The sequence below is a fragment of the Pelophylax lessonae genome (genome assembly GCF_965119305.1).
Source record: "Pelophylax lessonae genome assembly, chromosome: 8".
Lineage (NCBI taxonomy): Eukaryota > Metazoa > Chordata > Amphibia > Anura > Ranidae > Pelophylax > Pelophylax lessonae.
In genome coordinates, this window is record NC_138775.1 from 245,486,742 (window position 1) to 245,506,284 (window position 19,543).

The 19,543-nt window shown below is 44.8% G+C and overlaps 1 protein-coding gene across 4 annotated transcripts in view; it reads left to right on the top strand.

Annotated features, from left to right (window-relative positions):
* The window catches only part of AGBL4 (AGBL carboxypeptidase 4), a 2,933,082-nt gene that overhangs the window by 1,493,436 nt on the left and 1,420,103 nt on the right, over positions 1-19,543 (top strand). For all 4 annotated transcript variants that reach the window (XM_082266214.1, XM_082266215.1, XM_082266217.1 and 1 more), the window contains exon 5: positions 9,647-9,863. In XM_082266214.1, the coding sequence (XP_082122340.1) occupies positions 9,647-9,863 (217 nt within the window). The remainder of the gene's footprint in view (positions 1-9,646; positions 9,864-19,543) is intronic.

Sequence of the window (19,543 nt, forward strand, 5' to 3'; positions counted from 1 at the left end):
TTTGAGTATTTATTTTTAAAAAACAAACAGCAGCATTTATTTTTAAAGCATTTGTTAACCTAAAAAAAACTGATCCTGTTCCCTTTAAGCACGTTATACAGCACAGTGCTTGTGGTGTGTAATTTGGCCCCTTCTATCACCTAAAACACCTGGCTGATCCTGCCTGACTATGTCCTTCCCTCTGTAAACTGACCACGGTATACCATGGCTGCTGAGCCCTGACACTGTGGTCAGTTTACGCGCCTCCGTCATCCGCAGCCCTCTTGTCCTCCTCTGCCCTCTCTTCTCCTGCTGCTGTAGTTTCATTTAAAGTTTTATATCCTGTCTACAGTCTGTGTAATAATCCTGTGTGCCACTGTGTCTGTGATTTATAAAAATAAGCCATTATTTGCAAGTTTTCAGAGCGCCACTCGTCGGTCACGTGACACATCGCCTCTCTCCTCCTCCCCTCCCAACTGACATCAGTGAGGAATCCTGGGCCCCGCCCGCTGCAGGCAGCTGTCAGACGGGGAGAGCAGAGAGCCGACGGGTCACGTGAGCGGTGCTCGGCCCTCTGAAAAATGGTAAAGAACGGCTTACTTTTTTAAAACACATACACACAGGATTATTAAACATTCCAGACAGGATGGTATAAAGTGGCTTAACAACAACTTGAAAGGGGAAGTTGAGATTCCAGGGGGGGGGATTTGCCCCCCCTTGCCCCTACCTGCGGATGCCCATGCATGTTTGGTACATCTGTGACAGTAGATAAAAGTTTGCCCATTTTAAACAGCCCGGAAGGTGTGTAATAAACTCGATGTAGGTACTTAAGGGCAAAACTTTACCCAAAAGAGGAAGTCCTCCTCCCCTGCCACATTTGGAACCTTCTTTTGTGTGTGTGTGTGTGTGTGTGTGTGTGTGGGGGGGGGGGGGTGTGGTTGTGTTACCTGCTTTTGACAGGTAATCGCTCCCACTTCCGCTTAGATTGCCTAGGCAATCCGAGTGGAAGTTCTCCTCCCCCTTCCCTACCCGCAGACTTCTGGGACATATCACAGGTCCCAGAGGGCTGCAAGACCATTCACAAAGCACAGTGTTGCTTGTGCATGCGCAGTGAGCAGCTGGCTGTGAAGCCGCAAGGAGTCACAGCAGGCTGCCCACAACTAACCACTTGCCGACCGCAGGCTGGCTAGGCTGCGCAAAAAACCGTAGCCCTATGTCGGTCGTGCGTGGTGCTGAGGAGCAAGAGCGCGCCGCCAATGGCATGCTGTCACCCCCACTAGGCAGCGGGGATGTGGATCCACGGGACCAGCAGCCATGATTGCCACCAGGCACCCGCGATCACTCCCCGCTGAGAGAGAAGGACAGTCAGCTGTTGTAAACACAGCTGACCGTTCTTCTCTCTGAAATGATCACAGAGCGCCTGTGATCCTTTTATATAGGATCACAGGTCTGCATCATGATTCCACAAAGTCCCTCCCACCACAGTTAGAAAACACCCCCTAGGCTCACATTTAACCCCTTGATCACCCCTAGGTAACAGTGCATATTGTAAGTAGTGTAAGTAACAGTGCATATTTTTAGCACTGATTACTGTAGTAACTTCACTGGTCCCCCCAAAAGTGTCAAAAATGTCAGTTAGGGATCTGATCTGTCCACCGCAGTGTTGCAGTCCCGCTAAAAATTGCAGCTTGCCGCCATTACTAGTAAAAAATAAATAAATAGAAATGACATACATCTTTCCCCTAGTTTGTAGACGCGATAACTTTTGCGCAAACCAACCAAAATACACTTGTAGCACCCTACAGATAGGTGCTAGGTAAATGTATAGTGGGCCTGGTCTGCTTAACAGCAGGGCTGTGATTCATTTAGCTAGGGTGTCAGGGCTTTCAGATGTGCCTGCTGAGGGGAGAAGTATACCCACTGGCTCCTGTGAGAGGATTCTCATAGGGCAGTGTGGGAAGCCCAATCAGGGGACACATCCCAGCTTGTAACTAGAAGGCAGATTAAGCTGCAAAGTATCCTTGGAGTGGGTATAAGTTTGGGGAGAAGTGCGTGGCACGGTGTCTTTGGCGGGAGCAGAGTCCTAGGAAGGAGAGTCTCTCCTCCTGTCTGAGGAAGGCGGATGTCTCAGGGTGTCGCCTGAGTGTCCAGAAAGTGCTAAGTTGAGCTGAGGGGATCCGGTGTGCCGTGAGCCTGCGGAGAGAGAGAGAGAGGGGTCCAGTCCCAGGAAAGCCTACACAGGTCGTGAGTATTGAGGATTGCCCCTGGGGGGTCTGCCTGAAGTTAGAGGGGGCCACTCCGGAAGAGGTTCTGGGATCCAGTGTCAGCTAGCTATAAAGGGGGGTGCCTGAGGACCCTGAAGCTACAGAGGGGGTACATAGTCAGTGGGCCCTGAAGAGTTCAAGGTCAAAGGGGGCACCTGCAGTTTGGGCCCTGAATTGCATAGAGCGTGACAGTTAAAGTGACAGCTATACAGAGTTCTACTATATACTACCACAAGCTGTGCCAGGCGGGGGAAAGTATTCAGTGACTTTCATAGTACAACAGTGTCAGGAGTTCTACAGTTCTCAGTCTTGGATCTTCTGGACTATAAGTCTAGGATTCAGCACTTCTTCTGTTATACAGAGTGTTCTCAGTGTCAGTGAGCATTGGCTGGCGCCAGATGGCGTCAAGGAAGCGCCAACAAGCACTTCAGAAGTAAAGCCCCAATTGTAATTAGTTTACGCCTCAAGGAGTATCCCACTCATTCCCTTCTCTCACCCCCTTTATTCCAATAAAAACCACAAACAAAGAGTCAAACCCAGGGTCGCAGCTCACATGGGCTGGAGAGATCACCAGTACTAATGGCAGACCCACATCAGGTCACAGGCCTGGAAACCTTGCTATATACTTATTGGGATTTTTTTTTTTTTACCAAAAATATGTGGCAGAATACAAATTGGCCTAAAAAAGGTGAAAATTTTTCTTTTTTTTTTGGGGGGGGGGGGGGGGTGTTATATAGCAGAAAGTAAAAAAAAAATATTTTCAGAATTGTCGTTTTTTTTTGTTTATAGCACAAAAAATAAAAATCGCAGAGGTGATCAAGTACCTCCAAAAGAAAGCTCAATCAGTGGGAGAATAAGGACATTGATCCTTTTTCAGTACAGTGTCGTACGACCACGCAATTTTCCGTTAAAGTAACGCAGTGCTATATCGGAAAAAATGGCCTGGTCATTAAGGGGGCAAATCCTTCTGGTCCAGAACTGGTTAAGATGCTGGCGCCGAGACCCAAACTATGGTGAAGAAACTGGTTTGAGTGAGGATAGCGCTGGATCCCTGAACAGGTGAGTTTCTGTTTATTAAAAGTCAGCAGCTACAATTTTTGTATCTACTGAATTTTAATTTTTAAAGAAATGACTGAAGATTTAATTGAAATAATTTTCCTTGAAGGAAATACCTCAAGTGTGGGACTATCATATACTGCCACGTGTCCTCTGGTAGGTCTACAAAATCAGTATCTGGGAAACCTAAAAATAATGATGGTGGCTGTCTACCTGTCCTTGGTGCTATAAAATGTAGGGCTCTCTTCTTGTAATGCAGTACCTGGTATTTATATACCATGTCTACACCGACAGAGCTGCTGAAATCTCACAAGAAGAAAAGGGGAGGGCAAGAAGGAAGCGCCACATGTGTAGTGTAGTATATAAGAAATGTTTTATTTCCACACATGGGTTAAAAAGACTCACAGGATGAAGGAGTAGACAAGCTCATAATGGTGCTGTATAGTGAGGAGCCGTCCCGGATTGTCCCCAGATCAGAGCGATCCACTGGGCTGTATGGTGTAGTAAGCCAGGAGTTCAGTTGTCCTGGGGCCACCGGGAGACAACCAGCGTGAACCACAAGGAAATGACGTCACCGGAGGTCATTTCCTTGTGGTCCACTCTGGTTGTCTCCCGGTGGCCACGGGACAACTGAACTCCTGGCTTACTACACCATACAGCCCAGTGGATCGCTCTGATCTGGGGACAATCCGGGACGGCTCCTCACTATACAGCACCATTATGAGCTTGTCTACTCCTTCATCCTCTGAGCCTTTTTAACCCATGTGTGGAAATAAAATATTTCTTATATAATACACTTAGGTGGCACTTCCTTCTTGCCTTCCCCTTTTCTTCTTTCAGACATAGAGCCTGCTAGACTCTGAGGATAGCTGCCGCCATCTATAGACTGTATGTACTATGCTTGTCAATGGACAATTTTATATGGACTTGATTTTTCTCCTGGTTGTCTTACCTTAGCGAATCACCCCTGCACAGTGCTTTAAGTGGCCCAAAAGAGGTGCCAGTACTCTATTATAGCCTATACATTTTTTTTTATATCAGGGCCCCCACAGAGCACCCCCCATCTCACATCAGGGTACCCACAGAGTGCCCCCCACCTCACATCAGGGTCCCCACAGAGCCTCCCCACATCAGGGTCCCCACAGACCTCCCCCCCACATCAGGATCCCCACAGAGAGCCTCCCCCACATCAGAATCCCCACAGAGCACCCCCTCCTCACATTAGGGTCCCCACAAAGCCCCCCCATCCCATCCCACATCAGGGTCCCCACAGAGCAACCCCCCTCACATTAGAGTCCCCACAAAGCCCCACCATCCCATCCTATCCCACATCAGGGTCCCCAGAACTGCTCCTACTCACGTTTTTAGGCTGAGGCTGACACACAGGACTCACTGTGCTGTGCTGGCCTGGAGTAGCTGGAGGGAGGAGGTGGGTGGAGCCAACACTCCACTCGGCGCGCAGCAGAGGAGGAAAGAGGCTCCGCAATGTATGCTGGGGCCTCGCTCTCCTCCTCCTCAGATTACCTCACTGGTTGCTAGACGCCGAGCAGCGATAGCAACCAGTGCACTGCAGTACAGGCCAGCAGCGTGGCAGCTCTGCCGCCGCTGCTGGCCTGGGCTGGGACTCTGGAGCACGGGGACTCACTGGTGGTGACTGGTCTGGATCTGGAGTGGGAAATATTCTCGGGGGGGGGGGGCAATTGAGGGTGCAGATGTCCAAAATGAGCGTACGCTAGTAGGCTAAGGCGCACGGAGAGGTGGCGGTGTGCTCAAGAGACATATTTGGAAGCGGCGGTAATGCGTACCGTTACGTACTGGCCCACTTAAAGCACTGCCCCTGTGCCAGATTTATTGTTTTGAGATCTCACAAGAGCTTGGTGTCTAACACTGGGCAGATGAGCAATGCTGGCTATCTCAGGACACACCCCAGCCTGTGACTGGACAATCACAGCACACTAATGTAGGCATACATGCGCCATGCCATAGAGTCTTGATTGGCCCAGAGTGCTAACACTCAGCCCCAGTGTGAGGGCTGCTGTACAGAGCATTACAGGAGACTAATATAAACATACAGTAGTTTTAGATACTTTCGCTAGTTCTGTAAAACATACTCTTATTATTCTTTATGAAAACATAACTGGATCAAATTGTGTTTTTTATATCTGCCTGGAGTGTAGCTTTAAAGCAAGTAGCACAAATCTGTGCATAGCGGCTGCTCTCCACCTGTGTAGGAAGGACTGTTTCTGATAGCTCAGCTCTACGTGGACAGATAAATAGAAAGTGTGGGACAGAATTAAAATGCTCACTGCCAATTTTCTAAACCAATATTTACATTCAGTAGACGTTGAGGTTACAACCTGCATATCCCCAGTCATGCTAGAGAATCACCTGATCTGCTGACTCAGAGGAGTGCTTGCCTGGTTATTTAAACACATAAAAAAGTTCAATAAAAAAATCTTCTTTATTCAGCAGCTCTATGCATTTCATTTTAGCCGTTCAGGGATCATGCTTGTAAAAAGCGATGCCTCTTATAGGTCATTTAAAATGCTTTCACTGTATTCACATGCCTAAGCCATTTTATGGAAAAAAAAAAACACTTTATTTAAGAGGTTTACTAATGTAAAATATGAAAGCGACAATTATTCAATGTAATGGTGTTATTTTTGTAACTTTTGTCACGTTAATGTTTTTCTTGGTTAATGCATATTAATATAAAGTTGTTTATGGAGTATTTAAAAGGAGTTGCAGAAATTAAAGTGTACTTGTAGTCCTGCCATTCACTGTAAAATGGTATAACAGTGTTAGGAGGGATGGACTTAGCCAACATAGGTCATGGTCTGGGGGGTGACAACTCTGCCAGGGGCAGCAAACATCCATCAACATCATATTTATGATTCTCAGTCTGCCCTGATTTCCATTGTCAGGTTCCTCCTGTTAATGACAATATCTCTCCTGCGCTCAAGTGGTATGCGGGAAGGTGAATCTTCTAGGCGGTTTTATGACACAAAAGAAGTGGTCTTGCTGCCCCCCTCAGGACCAAGGGTATCCAAAAGGCACTACAAGAAAACAACAAGAGAAGGGCGCACCGACCTTGTGCATTACCACTTAAAAGTTTATTAAAATCAAAGAAGGGTAGCGTACAATATACTCACAAACGTAGCATATGAACAAGCATATAGGAAATGGGCACCGCTCGCTTCCAGGACACTTCTCTACTGCTGGATAGCGTGATGGCGTCCTCAAAACCTGATGTGGCTTACGCATTTCGAGGGAGGACCCTCTTCCTCAGGGGCGATTTTGGCTCTGAGGAAGAGGGTCCTCCCTCGAAACGCGTAAGCCACATCAGGTTTTGAGGACGCCATCACGCTATCCAGCAGTAGAGAAGTGTCCTGGAAGCGAGCGGTGCCCATCTTCTATATGCTTGTTCATATGCTACGTTTGTGAGTATATTGTACGCTACCCTTCTTTGATTTTAATAAACTTTTAAGTGGTAATGCACAAGGTCGGTGCGCCCTTCTCTTGTTGTCCTCCTGTTAATGTCCTGTACAGTTTGTTGGTGGAATAATGTAATAATGACCCACTCGGAATCTGTACCCTTAGAACCGACTCACTTTGGATATGTACTTACATAAAAAATGATACACTCTGGATCTGTATACCTAAAACTCACCCACCTGAGATCTGTGCCCCTAGAACTGATCCATTCCAAATCTGTACACCTAGAAATGGCTGAACCTCGATCTGTCCACCTAAAAATTGGCTTACTCTGGAGCTGTTTACCTAGACCTTACTCATCCTGCATGTGTACACCTAGAACTGATCCACTTTTGGTATGTACACATAGAAGTGGCCTACTCTGGATCTGAACACAGAAAAGAACTACAACAGCATGCCTTGTGTGGTTGTGATGTTTGAGTTTGTTAATTTAATACTAAGCTAGCCGTTCCACTGGGGCAGTAAGAATGGCAAAAGACAGTTGTCTTTGGGTTGCAGGAGATCTAAATTCAGCCCTAAGTGTTGAATAAGGCACCCTAAAGTGCCTACACATATTCTCTCTTCACAAACGCAAACCCCAGTTGGGGAAACCAGAGCTAGTGTAAGGTCTAACAGGTAGAAAACATCCAGGGTAGATTGTGTGCAGCTGAATTGTCCAAGCAGACTGGATTATTTGCAATATGAACAACACACACAAATCTCAGTGCAATAAAACCTATGCCTGATGACCTCTGGCGGCCTGGTGGGGAACAATAGTGTGTAGGTGAGGTCACAACTTTCCTTGAAACAATGATAATCACAAGCTCATATATGATACAATATCAGTCAATCAATTTATTGATATTAGCTGTGCAACCCTTGTGGAAAGCCCAAATTACAGACCTGGATGGATCGATCCCCCTGTCATCCATTCAGGTCTGTTTCACTCCACTTTCTACAGCTGAGTGGTTGTTTTGCCTTACACATTACGTTTTTCATGGATTCATTGTTATCAGCAGCCCTTTATGCTTGGGCAATCCTGCCTGAAAATAAACATTGCTTATAGACGACCAGGACTCTTTTCATTAGTTCACTTACATTATTGGGACTGAGCCATCTTTACACGGATGGTAATTTGGGCTTCCCACAGGGGCTGCACAACTAATATCAATGGATTGATTGACTGATATTTTATGGGCTTGTGACAGGGATCAACCAATTATCGGCAAAGTCGATTATCGGAGGGCCAATATCAACTTTTCTCGATATATATCGGTATCGGCCCCGGAACTGGCCGATATTACCAATATTTTTGTGACATCATTATGCCTTCTTAGGCCGCCTCCCTTGCCTTGGACAGACTCATCTGGAGTCAGGACTAGTCTCGCGGGAGTGTATAACAGCCATACACCCACCACAGCAGCCCAGTGCCAGCCAGCCACCCACACCCACAGGCCCTGTACCAGCCAGCCAGCCACCCACAGGCACTGTACCAGCGAGCCAGCGAGCCAGCCAGCCACCCACAGGCCCTGTACCAGCCACCCACAGGCCCTGTTCCAGCCAGCCACAGGCACTGTACCAGCCAGCCAGCCACCCACAGGCCCTGTACCAGCCAGTCACCCACAGCCCCTGTGCCAGACACCCACCCACCACAAGGTGCCAGACAGCCAGTCACCCATCACAGGGTGCCAGACAGCCTCGCACCACAGGGTGCCAGCCAGCCAGCCACTCACCACAGGGTGCCAGCCAGCCAACCACCACAGGGAGCCAGCCAGCCAACCACTACAGTATGCCAGACAGCCTGCCACCCACCCACCACAGCATGCCAGACAGCCAGCCACCCACCACAGGGTGCCAGCAAGCCGACCACCCACCACAGGGTGCCAGACAGCCAGCCACCCACCACAGGGTGCCAGCCACTCACCATAGGGTGCCAGCCAGCCAACCGTCCACCATAGGGTGCCAGACAGACAGCCACACACCAGAGGGTGCCAGACAGCCAGCCACCCACCACAGAGTGCCAGCCAGCCAGCTACCACAGGGTGCCAGCCAGCCACCCACCATAGGGTGCCAGCCAGCCAGCCACCAACCATAGGGTGCCAGCAAGCCAGCCGTCCACCACAGGGTGCCAGACAGCCAGCCACCCACCACAGGGTGCCAAACAGCCAGCCCCCCACCACAGGGTGCCAGCCACCCACCCACCACAGGGTGCCAGAAGCCAGCCATTAAACATTAAACAAAAATTAACATGTTCAGTACCAGATTTGTATCAAAAGTGTCTTTATTTTTCAAAACTTTAAATGTACAAAATATTGGTCCATATCGGCTGATACCGATAAGTTGTGACCAAAATATCGGTATCGGCCCCGAAAAACCATATCAGTCTATCCCCAGCTTGTGATTATCATTGTTACAAGGAACATTGTGATCTCACCTGCACACTATTGGTCTCCACCAGTCCACCAGAGATCATCAGGCGTAGGTTATTTTGTACTGAGATTTGTGTGTGTTGTTCATAATCTCTCATCAGAAGCCTCTAAGCCTGGGGAACTCTAATATGCAAATACTTTGGTTTATAAATGTGATCTTAAGTGATCCTGCTGGACAGGAAGACAGCAGGGACGAAAATGTTGTCATTGTAACTAAAATCACTATTTGGTTGTCAGAGTGTCATATTTACTTATAGGGGTTTAAAGGCCTGCCGGAGCTCTCTACAAGAAGACAGAGCATCTGCATTAACATTGTGATGACAATTTTTATCTGCTGAGTTCATGGTTATTTGATGCTGACTTTTTTGACCAGATCCCTTTAGGGGGTTAGCACATAGGAGGTGGGTAGAAAATAGAAAATTAATGTCATTTTTTTCTTTGCAGGCAAAGGCTGCCCTCAAAAAATGTGTACTACTATCGTTGCCCAGATCATCGCAAAAATTACGTCATGTCTTTTGCGTTTTGTTTTGACCGGGAGGATGATGTATACCAGTTTGCCTACTGTTACCCTTACACATACACCCGCTTGCAGCACTACTTGGAGAACCTCGATAAGCAAAGATTGGACTATGTCCATCGGGAACTGCTCGGCCTTAGTGTGGTGAGTAATCATCTCTGTTTATATTCCTTAAAAGATGCTGCTATATACTTTGTACATGATTATCTATAACTATTAACTGGATTGGCAAACCAATACAGGAGTTTGTTGGAAAGTTGCTAAATATTGGAAACATGTTTCTTCAAAGGACCTAATCTATTATGATCAAAAATGTTAATATTAACAGTAATATTACAGTGATGAAAGGAATCTATCAGATCAATGCTGCAGCCATCTAGGTAAGTATGTACAGTATGTTTATTTTTATTTTTTTCAATTGTGTACTCCTTTTTTTAAAAAAGAGGTTTACCTAATAATATACTGCAAGATGACCACTATACACATACAGTAGCACAGGCCTAGCTATCTGGCACTGTGTATGTGAGATAATACCAATAAGATAGAGACACTTCTGTCACCAGACTTCAAATGCACACATAAGCTGCAACAGTAAGACTATCAGAACACAAATGCACTTGCCTAATAGTCTCTGCTTCTGGTCTGGATTAAATACAGCAACAGAAGCTCCTACATGAAAGGTCATGCTGTCCAATTCTATTCCTACTTCCAGAAAACTCCCTTTTATAAGATATACCAATCTTCCAATCAGAGCTTCTGACCCAACTAGCAAGGACAGAAATTACCTGTCTGTAACCTGCTACCAAACAAAACATATTTACAAATATCGACACTAGAGCAGGGGTGTCAAACTCACTTTTAACACCAACTGCATCATCAATATGGTTGAAATCAAAAGGCCTTTGAGCAGCCTTATTTCTCTCTGTATTGCCCCATTGAGTAAGTTTGAGTGTCCCTTTCTGACCCTTAGGCCCTATTCACACTTCATAATTTGAAATTGTGGGTGGAATCTCTGCCATTCTCCCTGTGATTCCAAATTGCTGCAAAACATACAATGCATGTTTGGATGCTATTCATTCTCAGTGATGCAATTTTGCCGTGATTGTCCTGTGACAAAATTGCGCAACTTTAGCCACATCACCAGGCCGTTTTGTGTGATATAGCACTGCGTTATTTTAACAGACAATTGTGCAGTCGTGCAAAGCTTTTCCATAAATAAAATGTATGTCCTTTTTTTCCCACAAATAGAGCTTTCTTCTGGTGGTATTTGATTACCTCTGTATTTTTTATTTTTTACACTAAAACAAAAAAGGTCGACAATTTTGAAAAAAGCTATATTTTTTACTTTCTGCTGTAAAACACATCCAATAAAAAAAATAATAAAAAAATAAAATTTCTTTTAAAATTTAGGCCAATATGTATTCTGCTACATATTTTTGGTAAATAAAATCCCAAAAAGTGTAAATTGATTGGGTTACGCAAAAGTTATAGGATCTACAATCTTGGGATATTTTTATTTATTTATTTTATCTTTTACTAGTAATGGTGGCAATCAGCGACTTATAACGGGACTGCAATATAGTAGTAGATATTCTGACACTAACTGACACTTTTTGGGGACCAGTGACACTAATACAGTGATCAGTGCTAAAAGATTTACACTGTCATTGTACTAATGACACAGGCTAGGGTGGGGTTAACATTATGGGCAATCAAAGGGTTAACTGTGTACCTAGCCTGTGTTTTACTACACTGTGTGAGGTGCTTTTACTAGGGGAAGACATTATTTTTTGTCCCTGCTTTGCAGAGAAATAGGATCCATGCCTTCCCTCCTGTCCTTGTTTACACAGGAAGATCGCCATTCTGTCTCTCGGCAGGTGCTGGTGAACATCTTGTCAGTGGTACCCGCTGATCTGCTCCTGCTTTGTGTAATTCCATCTGAAGAGTTGGATCATGTATATATAAGTGATCCGGTGCAGAGGTGCGGCCCTGTAGCAGTAAAATTGCTATAGGGCAAACCTTAAAGTGTTACTAAACCCCCAAAGTGAAATCAGTCTGTATATGCGGTAAAGCATGCTTGTTATACTCACTGTGGAACCTAAGGGGTTAATCCTCTGCATTGTGTAAAAAGGCTGTTTGAACCTGTCTTCTCCGATTCTCACCTCATTGTCCCCAATCCATCTCCTGATTGACTTCAGTGCAAACAGCCTGCCCATAGATCGATCGAAATTCGGCTGGTTCCTACTGAACTAGATGAATTTCAATCCATCTATGACTGGCTTAAAGTGTTACTAAACCCACAACAGTAAAACCAGTCTGTATATGCAGTAAAGCATGCTTGTTAGACTCATTGGGAACCTAAGGTGTTAATCCTGCCCACTGCGTAAAAAGGCTGTTCGATATTGTCTTCTCTGATCCTCCCTTTCTTCCACTGTCCCCAATCCATCTCCTGATAAGATTGCCAAGATAAGACAAGCCTTTTGAGTCTCTCTGCACATGCTCAGTTTGGTGTGTGTTGCTAGAGAGTTTTTTTTTTTCTTCGGAGAGTGCATGTGATCAGCACAGGGCCAATCAGCACTGTCTAGACAGAGGGTCAGGTGTCCTGCAGCCTCATAGGACAGTCAGAGTAGAATGAAAACTCTTTCCCACAAGCTTTAACAAGACGGGAAGCCAGCCAGCATATTCATGGAGGAAGCAAGAAGGTAACGGACCACTGGATCTGCTGCAGGCACCAGAACCTTACTGCCCAGGATGCCTTAGAGGGACTGTTTGCCCCCCAATTTCAGGCTTATGAATCCATGGAACATGTGAGTGCTTTACTACCTGTTGTGCTTAATAAATTGTCTACAGTCTACATTTAGAGACGCCTTGTTGTTTTCTTTTTCATTTCATATCTGGAAAAATAGCTTCAGTCTTTTTCCCCCACCTGCCAATGGCTGCCTAAAGCCTTGTGGACTCATCTCCTTATGGTGCCCCAAAATTCCACAGGACACTGTGTGTTCCATCAAGGACTTGATAATATTCAGAACTAGCAACGATCCATTCTGTATTGCGTTTACAAGACTGCTAGATACTGCTGATGAGAAAAGGTATTTAGCAGTTTATATTTACTAAAATAATTGCATTTCCATGTTCTGTGTTCTGTGGGAGATCAGATATAGTGAATGCAGGCTCCTGGGTTTAGTAACACTTTAAGTCAGGGGTCCTCAAACTACGGCCCGCAGGCCGCATGCGGCCGCCAGGGTCCTGAACCCGGCCCGCCGGCCGGGATGTATCATTCATGTTTTTTTTTTTTCCTGAATCACCTAATCACCTAATTAGAGCCAGAGACTCTAATAGGCTTCAGAATAGGGTGGACCTGGGGCGCAGAGCACTGTGCCCTAGCCCGCCCATTTGTGTGACAATAGCAGATCCTCCTCCTGGCCAATCAGGAAGCGGGTCCGAGAAAGGTGAGCTCATGCCATTGGCCGAGGAGGAGGCCGGAGGACTCGAGGAGACGCCAGGGGGACTGAGGAGAAGCCACCACTGTAGGTAAGTCTCTCTGCATTGAAGGGGGCATGCTGTGGTTTCTCTGTATTGAAAAGGGGGCACGCTGGTCACTCTGCATTGATGGGGGAACAATATACCTTGATTACTAAATGCCCCTTTCACACTTTTGTGACCTCAAAGTCACGCAATTTTTTACAGCGTTTTTTTGCCGCAAAGCAATGCCTATTACATTTTTGCGCCCCCCCAAAAATTTTGAGCACCAGCCACCACTATATAAATAAAACAATAAAAAATATGCGCATTGGAATTCGTTCATATTTTTTTCAAACTATAGTCCGGCCCCCAACAGTGTCTGATGGACCGTGAACTAGACCCCTGCTTTAAGTGGTAAAAAATTGCATGAAGCTTGTTGCCCAAAAAAGGAGCAGGAGCACAAATGTGCATAGGGAAGCCCTATGCACGACACGTAGAATCGTGTGAGAATCGCGCTTTGAAAATCGCGAGCAGGAATGCTCATTCCCACTACGTGTACTGAGATTGGAGCCTTAGTGAAAGCTTTGTCCTACACAACATGGAAATCCGGCACTATTCCTGCTTTATTTCAGTTTTGCTGCAGACAATAAATGTTTGATTCCAAGTAATGGGATGATACCGATAATGAGTGGTGCCGATAACACAGCACATCACTCGAATTTCGAAATTTCCTTACAATAGCACGGCTGAATCTTTGTGCGTTTTGCTGCTAGACTAAAAGTATTTAAAATGATAAAAGATAATTATATTGCACTTCTGTCTGCATGTGCGCCGCTGATTGTGTGGTGACAAGCTCTGTCAAAATGGTAACAGCTCAGACAAAGCAGCCAGAACACGTGTTATTGTATAAAGAAGAATGAGGGGAACTCGATATTCACCTACCTCCTCCTCTGACGCTGTCACAGATGCTGGCAATGAGTTGGGGAACTTGATATGTGCTGCTGTCATCAGTCAGAAGAGGACTGAATGGGGGTCCTGACCTGCAAGGAGGCAAATTTGATCAGCTGTATTTAGGACATGATCTGTACTCAAGGTTAAGGCCCAACTCCAAGCACAAGAAAAAAAATACCCTTGCAGTAGGAGGATCATTTTTGGATAAGGTTAGAGGAATAAGCTGTAATGCCTACCTTATTCCTTACTTTGACAGGCACCCTCAGTCTGTGTGACTGGTCCCATGTATCCTCCTATCGAAGGTTCTCCCAGCAAACTTACCTCCTTCACATACAATACAGGACTATTATCCTGCAATGTACCTGGTGATTGCAAGGGATTGCCCACTGTAATGCCCCGTACACACGTTCAGATAATCGGACGACTTATCATTCGCATTTTGTTGCATAATACTAACATCGAATTCAACAATGCGTACAAACGGTATGATTTTTTTGTACGATTCCGGAAAAGCTTCCTGGTTGCTTAGCTATGTATCAGATGGTGCAAAACAAAAACAATGGCAGCCAGGCTTTTTCCGTGCTATTTTAGTGTTTCTGATCATGCGCGGTCTTTGTCGATAGATTTTTAGCGGACGCATAGTGTACTAATGAAACGATTGTCGTTCGCGAGGCTATCGTACAACAGAAGTTTTCCTGTTTGTCCCTTTGGATTTTGTTGGATGAACTGTCGTGATCGGCTGTCGAAAGCTGTGTACTAACGATCAGATTATCGTGCGATCAGGTCGAAAGCGAGTTTTGTCATACGATTATCGGAACGTGTGTAGGGGGCATAAGAAGCAAAGGAGAGAAGAGGTCGATCAACCACTTTAAGACCACTTTAAGACCAGGCCTTTTTATGACATTTGTTGTTTACAAGTAAAAATAATTTTTTTTGTGCTAGAAAATTACTTAGACCCTAGAGAATAAAATGGCAGTCGTTACAATATCTTATGTCACGTTGTATTTGCGCAGCAGTCTTTTTAAACGCAATTTTTAGGGAAAAAATACACGCTAATGAATTAAAAAAAAAAAAAGAAGTCAGCCCAAGTTTTTTGTACAATGTGAAAGATGTTGTTACACCAAGTAAATAGATACCTAACATATCATGCTTTAAAATTGCGCACGTTTGTGGAATGGCGGCAAACTACGGTACTTAAAAATCTCAATAGGCGATGCTTTAAAAAAATGTTCAGGTTACCTGTTTAGAGTTAAAGACAAGGTCTGGAATTATTGCTCTCACTCTAATGATCATGGCGATACCTGACATGTGTAAATGTATATGGGTGCGCTTAAAGAGGAAGTAAACCCTCCTCTGCAAGTTGTACCTATAGGTAAGCCTATGATAAGGCTTACCTATAGGTACTGTAAATATCTCCTAAACATGTACCGTTTAGGAGATATTTACCTTAAATGCAGCCAGCGACATCACTGGCGCATGCGCTCTGAAGGAACGGCCGCTGGTGCTGTTCCTTCAGAGCCCCGTGCCGTGACCGTCGGCTCCCGCGCGCATGCGCGGGAGTGACGTAATCATGGGTCCAGCCAATCAGATGGCCGGATGCCGCAAACCCGGAAGAAGGGTGACAGAACATGTCACCCACGAGAGAGGTGAGCGGTCGGTGCCTCGGGGCTTCATTCTTAGGTAAGTATTTCACAATGAGCTAGTATGCGATTCATACTAGCTCATTATGTGTTTGTCTTTCAGGGTTTTTTTTTTTTTTCAAAAAAAAATTTCGGAGGTTTAAAACCTCTTTAACTAAATGCAAGGGGGAGGGGGAGGGGGTGGCTGCACCTGAATTCTAAGAACAATAGAGTGAAGAAATGAATGAAAATAAAAAAAGTGCGCTCAACCTGTTCTAATGTATCCCATAAATCAATATGGGAACATAACAAGAAACATTTCTGTGGTTGCGTGAACTAATACAAAGAAAAGTTGATGGGTGCACTAAAAAAATTTAGTGCAAAACGTAATACCTGACATGTGTGGTTTGAACATCGTTTACAAAGGATAGGGCGCTTTCATTTTTTTTAAATTTGATTTTACTTTTAATTTATTATTTTTACACTGTCCCTTTATTTTTTTTTTATCACTTCTATTTCTATTACCAGTAATGTAAACATTCCTTGTAATAGAAATAAGCTTGACAGGTCCTCAAAAAGACCTAAGATCTCTCATTTACCTTTAACCGGTTCCGGACCGCCCACCGCATTTATACTGCGGCAGGCTGGCCCTCCTGCGCAAACCGACGTAGGGCTATGTCAGTTGCACGCCTGCAGCTAGGGGACTCTAATGCATGGGGCCGGTGGCCCTGATTGCCGCCTGACACCCGCGATCGCTCCCTGCTGACAGAGAAGTACAATCAGCTGTTGTAAACACAGCTGACCGTTCTTCTCCCTGAAAGGATCACAGAGCTCCTGTGATCCTTCTATATAGGATCACAGGTCTCTGTGATCATTTCACAAGCCACGCCCCCATACAGTTAGAATCACTCCCCTAGGCTCACATTTAACCTCTTGATCACCCACTGTGTTAACCCTTTCCCTGCCAGTGTCATTATTACAGTAACAGTGCATATTTTAAGCACTTATTACTCTGTAGTAATGTCACTGGTCCCCCCAAAAGTGTCAAAAATGTCAGTTAGGGGTCCGATCTACCTGCCGCAATGTCGCAGTCCTGCTAAAAATCACAGATCGCCACCATTACTAGTAAAAAAAAAAAGAAAAACAATAAAAATGACATAAATCATTCCCGTAGTTAGCAGACGCGATAACTTTTGGGCAAACCAATCAAAATACGCTTATTGCAATTTTTTTTTACCAAAAATATGTAGCAGAAAACAAATTGGCCTAAAATGTTAAAAAAATTTGATGTTTACATTTTTTTGTGAATGTTATATAGCAGAAAGTGAAAAATACAATTTTTTTTTCAAAATTGTCACTCTTTTTTTGATTATAGCGCAAAAAATAAAAATTGCAGAGGTGATCAAATACCACAAAAGAAAGCTCTATTTGTGGGGGGGAAAAGGACATATATTTTATTTGGATACAGCATCTTACGACCCTGCAATTGTCCAGTAAAGTAATGCAGTGCCAAACCGCAAAATTTGGCCTGGTCATTAAGAGGGAAAATCTTCCGGTCCAGAAGTGGCTAAAAGCAAAAGAAAAAAAATGTTTTTTTGACTTTAGGAAGATAAAAAAAATATTGATGACTGAGAACCAGAAGTGACGTCAAAGGCCACTCTGGTCCTCCAGGGGCATAGAGCCAAATGAGGGCTCTCTTGCCCTTACTTGACTTCCTGCCCAGCCAAGTGCTGTGAACAAGCAGGAACTGCTCACCTGAAACACTTCAACAGTCTCTGTGTGATATTTTTCTCACATAGTGACAATAAAGAAACTTGAAAAGCATTCACCTCCTTGTGGTGTGTGGCCATCTTCTACTTTTGTAAAGCTACAGGTTTACTGATGGCTCCAGTAAACCCAGAAACAACTGGGAATAAGTGGGAGAGGAGGGCACCTTTCTCGCCAGTATCACTTTTATCAAAAACCTGACCACCTAACAAAAAAAAAGATACCGGGGCTAGCTGCTGCCATAACCCGGTATTTACAGGCAAAAACATAACGTACATTTACAGTTAGGCTTTTGGAAAGTGGTAGATAATACTGTCTCTTCTTCTACTCCCTAAAGTTATTGAGCATTTAACCCTTGCATCAATGAAAAAATAACAGGGTTCTCACTTTCCCTGCTTGATCTAAAACTAGTTTTAAAAAGTTTTGGCTTTACATAGACTTTAAAGAAAACATATACTGTGAGAAATATGGGGACCACCATTGTTTACCTCTTAAAAATCACGTAGTCCGATCTGCAGCTTTGACAGGAAGAGGAGTTTTGTGTTTGATCAATGACAATATACAGGCATGGCCACAGGAGAAGGTGCTGTTACACCAGTGGACCACTGCACTTGAGTGAAATAGAGACACAATGGCAGCCATTCTGGAACATAAGAGGATGTTTTGGATGCTGGTTGAGCCTGCTGCCTAATTAAGGAGCCTGACACTGAGGACACTGACCAATGTACACTTTGCCAGTGAGCAGAAGAAGATCACCTGCTCATACAGAGTGGTGAGAGGCCGCTGATTAACCCTGAACTGCACCTTGATAAAAAAGAGGGAGAGAGCTATCTGCAAGAAACACAGTAGCAGTGCCTGCATCAGTTCTTAAGGGGACGTTACCTTACGTACTTCACCATGACACTTGGGCCCCAATGAGCTGGCCAGCAGAAGAAATAAAGTAACATACTACTGACTGCTAATCTGTTATTGTGATATACTGTATGGGTTCACAAGGGGAGTTGTGATTTATAACATGTTTCAGCAGCATATTACTCCTTTTGTTTGATCATTGCAGTATATTCCTCTTGCTGTTTAACCATTTCAGTATATATCTCATACTATTTATTCATTACAGTATATTTTCTCTTTGTTTACCCTGTTGCAATATACTTCTTGCTATTACTTAAATGAGTTGTAAAGGCAGAAGGTTTTTTATCTTAATGCATTCTATGCATTAGGATAAAAGCCTTCTGGGTGTAGCAGCCTCCCCAGCACCCCCTAATACTTATCTGAGTCCCATCTCTATCCAGAGAGGTCAATAAGTCCCTCGGCCGTCCGGGACTCTCCCTCCTGATTGGCAGAAGAGACACAGCCGAGGTGCCATTGGATCCCGCGGCTGTCAATTAAAGTAAGTTAGCCAATCAGGAGAGAGAGGGGGCGGAGCTGAAACTGCAGCTCTGTGTCTGAATGGACACACAGAGCTGCAGCTCACCTTGGGTGCCCCCAAAGCAAGCTACTTGCTGCGGGGGTACTCGACAGGAGGGAGGGGTCAGGAGCAGCAAAGAGGGAGTCAAGAAGAAGAGGATCCCGGCTGCCCTGTGCACAACCAGCTGCACATGGCAGGTAAGTATAACGTTTGTTATTAAAAAAAAAAAGAGACTTTACAATCACTTTAACCAGTTGCTGTGTCCTTCCTTACTGGTGTATATGCACCTCAAGCTTTTGGGTGTATATACAGCTACCTTTATTAAATATTCCACACCAAACCAGTGTGCCAGTGCATGTATTCTTTGCAGAGTGCTTTTTGCAGAGTCATGGGCACAAGAAAAGGGGCTCAAACCAGTGGCTTCCTTGGGGGTAAGGGCTACAATAAAAACTGATAGATTGGAGACTGGTCAATGAGGGGTACTGCACTTTTTTTGGGGGCTTATCACTGAGAGGCTAATGCACATACACCAGAGACTGGTTACTGAAGGGTTAACACTTATTTTCTGGACATTGAGTGTTACATGTACTGATGGTGCAAAAACTGATGGGTAGTTC